General features: G+C 57.7%; 2 protein-coding genes across 3 annotated transcripts in view; both read left to right on the forward strand.

The window, feature by feature from the left end:
- The window catches only part of SYMPK (symplekin), a 32,594-nt gene extending 32,429 nt beyond the window's left edge, over positions 1-165 (forward strand). Inside the window, exon 20 of the mRNA XM_023535235.1 lies at positions 154-165. Coding sequence (XP_023391003.1) covers positions 154-165 — 12 coding nt within the window. The remainder of the gene's footprint in view (positions 1-153) is intronic.
- RSPH6A (radial spoke head 6 homolog A) overlaps positions 34-2,416 on the forward strand; it is a 17,739-nt gene continuing 15,356 nt past the window's right edge. For both annotated transcript variants that reach the window (XM_023535322.1, XM_023535321.1), the window contains exon 1: positions 34-865. In XM_023535322.1, the coding sequence (XP_023391090.1) occupies positions 189-865 (677 nt within the window). In that variant the 5' untranslated portion in view covers positions 34-188. The remainder of the gene's footprint in view (positions 866-2,416) is intronic.

The raw sequence follows: 2,416 nt of genomic DNA on the forward strand, positions 1-2,416 counted from the left end.
GGCTGCGCCTGCGCGGAACCCGCGGCTTGGCCGGGGCGTCCCCGCGAGCCCTCACCTGGTAACGGCCCGCCCCTCGCTCCGTGGAAACCGGCGCCGCCCGCGGAGGGGCTCCTGGAGGGGTGTGGGCGGGCGACTGGCCTGCCTGTCTGCAAGCCTTCCTCCTAGAAGTCGGCGACCTTCTCTGGACCATGGGGGACCCGCCGTCCGACCCTGAGCCGCCTTACCCGCAGTCGTCGAGGCGGAGGAGTTCCCCGGCCTCCGAGCGGAGGCGCAGCCAGGCCCAGTCTCAGCCCCAGCCCCTGGTCCCCGAGGAGGTGCTGCCCGTGGTTGACACTCAGAACCTGCGGAGCAATCAGGAGATGCCGGCGAACCAGACCAACCTGTGGGGCGTGCCACAAGGGGCAGGCCTAACCCAGCCCGAGGACTACATGATGTTCCAGGCGGAGGCCCCCCAGTTGGGCGGCATGGAGCACACGGCCGTGCACACGGCCTTTCACTCCGAGCTCCAGCAGTACACTTACCTGGATGAAGTCGGGCTGCAGGCCACCCACGATGCCGGCCTCATGCTGCAGCAGCTCCAGCAGGACCAAGGCGACCTCTTCCAGCCACTGGAGTCGGGCTACCCGGAGCCCCAGCCTGACTTCCTAGACCAGTTCAGCATGTACACGCGAGAAGACCTGCAGTTCATCCCGGACACCCAGCACGGGCCCTACGTGAGAGACGACCCTGCCTCCCAGTTCTCGCCCTCCGAGCTGGACTTCATGCCCTTCGGTACAGAGGTACAGGAGCCGGAGCCTCGGGAGCTGGCCGTGCAAAACGCCAAGGCCTACCTTCTGCAGACCAGCGTCAACTGCGAACTCAGCCTGTGAGAGGGGGCCCGGGAGTGGGGAGGGGGTGGGACACAGGCAGGCAGAGGCCCCGGCCGAGACCCTGCCTCAGGCTCTAGGGTCTCCTCAGTCAGGGGATCACCCATCGTGGAGAACCAGTGGCTGCTCTGGAGGCTTCTAACTCAGACTGGCAGTCAGGGAATAAATACTAACGATAGCTGACTACTGAAATAACATTTGCTTACCAGACACCGTACCAGCCCTTTGCACATTAACTTCTAGTTCTTACAGCTGACATTAGCACATCTACTGTCCCTGTTTTGCTGAGGAGGAAACTGATCCAGAGAAATCAGGCCCCTTGGCAAGATAACACAGCTAGCATTGTGGCAGAGCCAGGGACCCAGCCCAAGCAATTTGGCTCCTGTGGCTCTGTTATCCACTCAACTTTCCCCCTCGAGGAAGTCACTGCCAAGGCCACTTAGCTGCAGCCATGATACACCTCTCAGCGCCCCCTCCATTACAACCTAATGAGGCTTATATTCTAGTGAGAGAATGAACAATAAATAAATGATAAGATGATGAAAACTAAGGCAAAAAATAAGGCAGAGTAAGGGGGTTAGGGAGTGTGAGGTCAGAGAAGGCCTCTGAGGCCTGAAGGAGGCGAGGAAGAGCCCCTCGCAGGTAACTGGGGGAGGAGTGATCCAGGTATAGGACACGGCACGTTTAAAGGCTTTTTTAGTCTTGTCGTGCTAGGAACAGCAAGGGGGTTGGTGGCGCTGGTATCCAGAGAAGAGGAGGAAGAGTTAGAGGAGATGAGGTTGGAGACATAGCAGGTCTTGCTAAAGTGCACAGCTGACCCCTTCCCTCCCTGCTCCGAGCCTGCCGTGGCTCCCCAGTGCCCTCGGAAGGTTCATGCTCCCCACAACAGCCTTCAAAGCCCTATCTAGTTCAGTCCTTGCTCGCTCCAAACTTCACCTCCTAGAGTCTAGTCAAAATTAACCACTAGCTCTTCCTCAGCAGTTCCCAGCCCTCAGGGACTTCAAGGTCCCCAATTCAAAAGCCCTGGCCGAATTCTGACCTCGCCTTAACCCTTCCCAATTCCACAATAGTCCTCCATCACTCTCAAAACTATTGCCAAAGGGTTTCCACACCACAGGCAGTTAGAAATACATGCTTTGAAATCAGACTAACCTGGTTTCAAATCCTGGTTCTCCTACCTCTGTGCGGCCTCATGATCTCAACTTTTCTAAGCCTGTTTTCTCATCTGGAGAGTGAGGATCATAACTGTCCCTCAGATGATTGCGGCGAGAATTCAATATTGCTCTCAAGGGCCCAGCATAGGATCCGACTCGGGTGAATGGAAGCCGTTACCACACTGTTAGCGCTCCGGCCCCCCTCTCTGCCCACAACCCCTCTCCCGCACTCAACTCCAGCCACACTGAGCTCCTCGGTGTTCCTCCCACCTGCCAGGCACACCCTCGGCTCGAGGCCTTGGCACGTCCTTCCCCGTCACATCATCTGCAAACCATGACACTTTGGCTTGTTCCCTTCAATGCTTTTACCTTTCTTTTTCATGTCAGATTGCATTG

Source organism: Pteropus vampyrus, unplaced genomic scaffold (genome assembly GCF_000151845.1).
Source record: "Pteropus vampyrus isolate Shadow unplaced genomic scaffold, Pvam_2.0 Scaffold138, whole genome shotgun sequence".
Classification (NCBI taxonomy): Eukaryota; Metazoa; Chordata; class Mammalia; order Chiroptera; family Pteropodidae; genus Pteropus; species Pteropus vampyrus.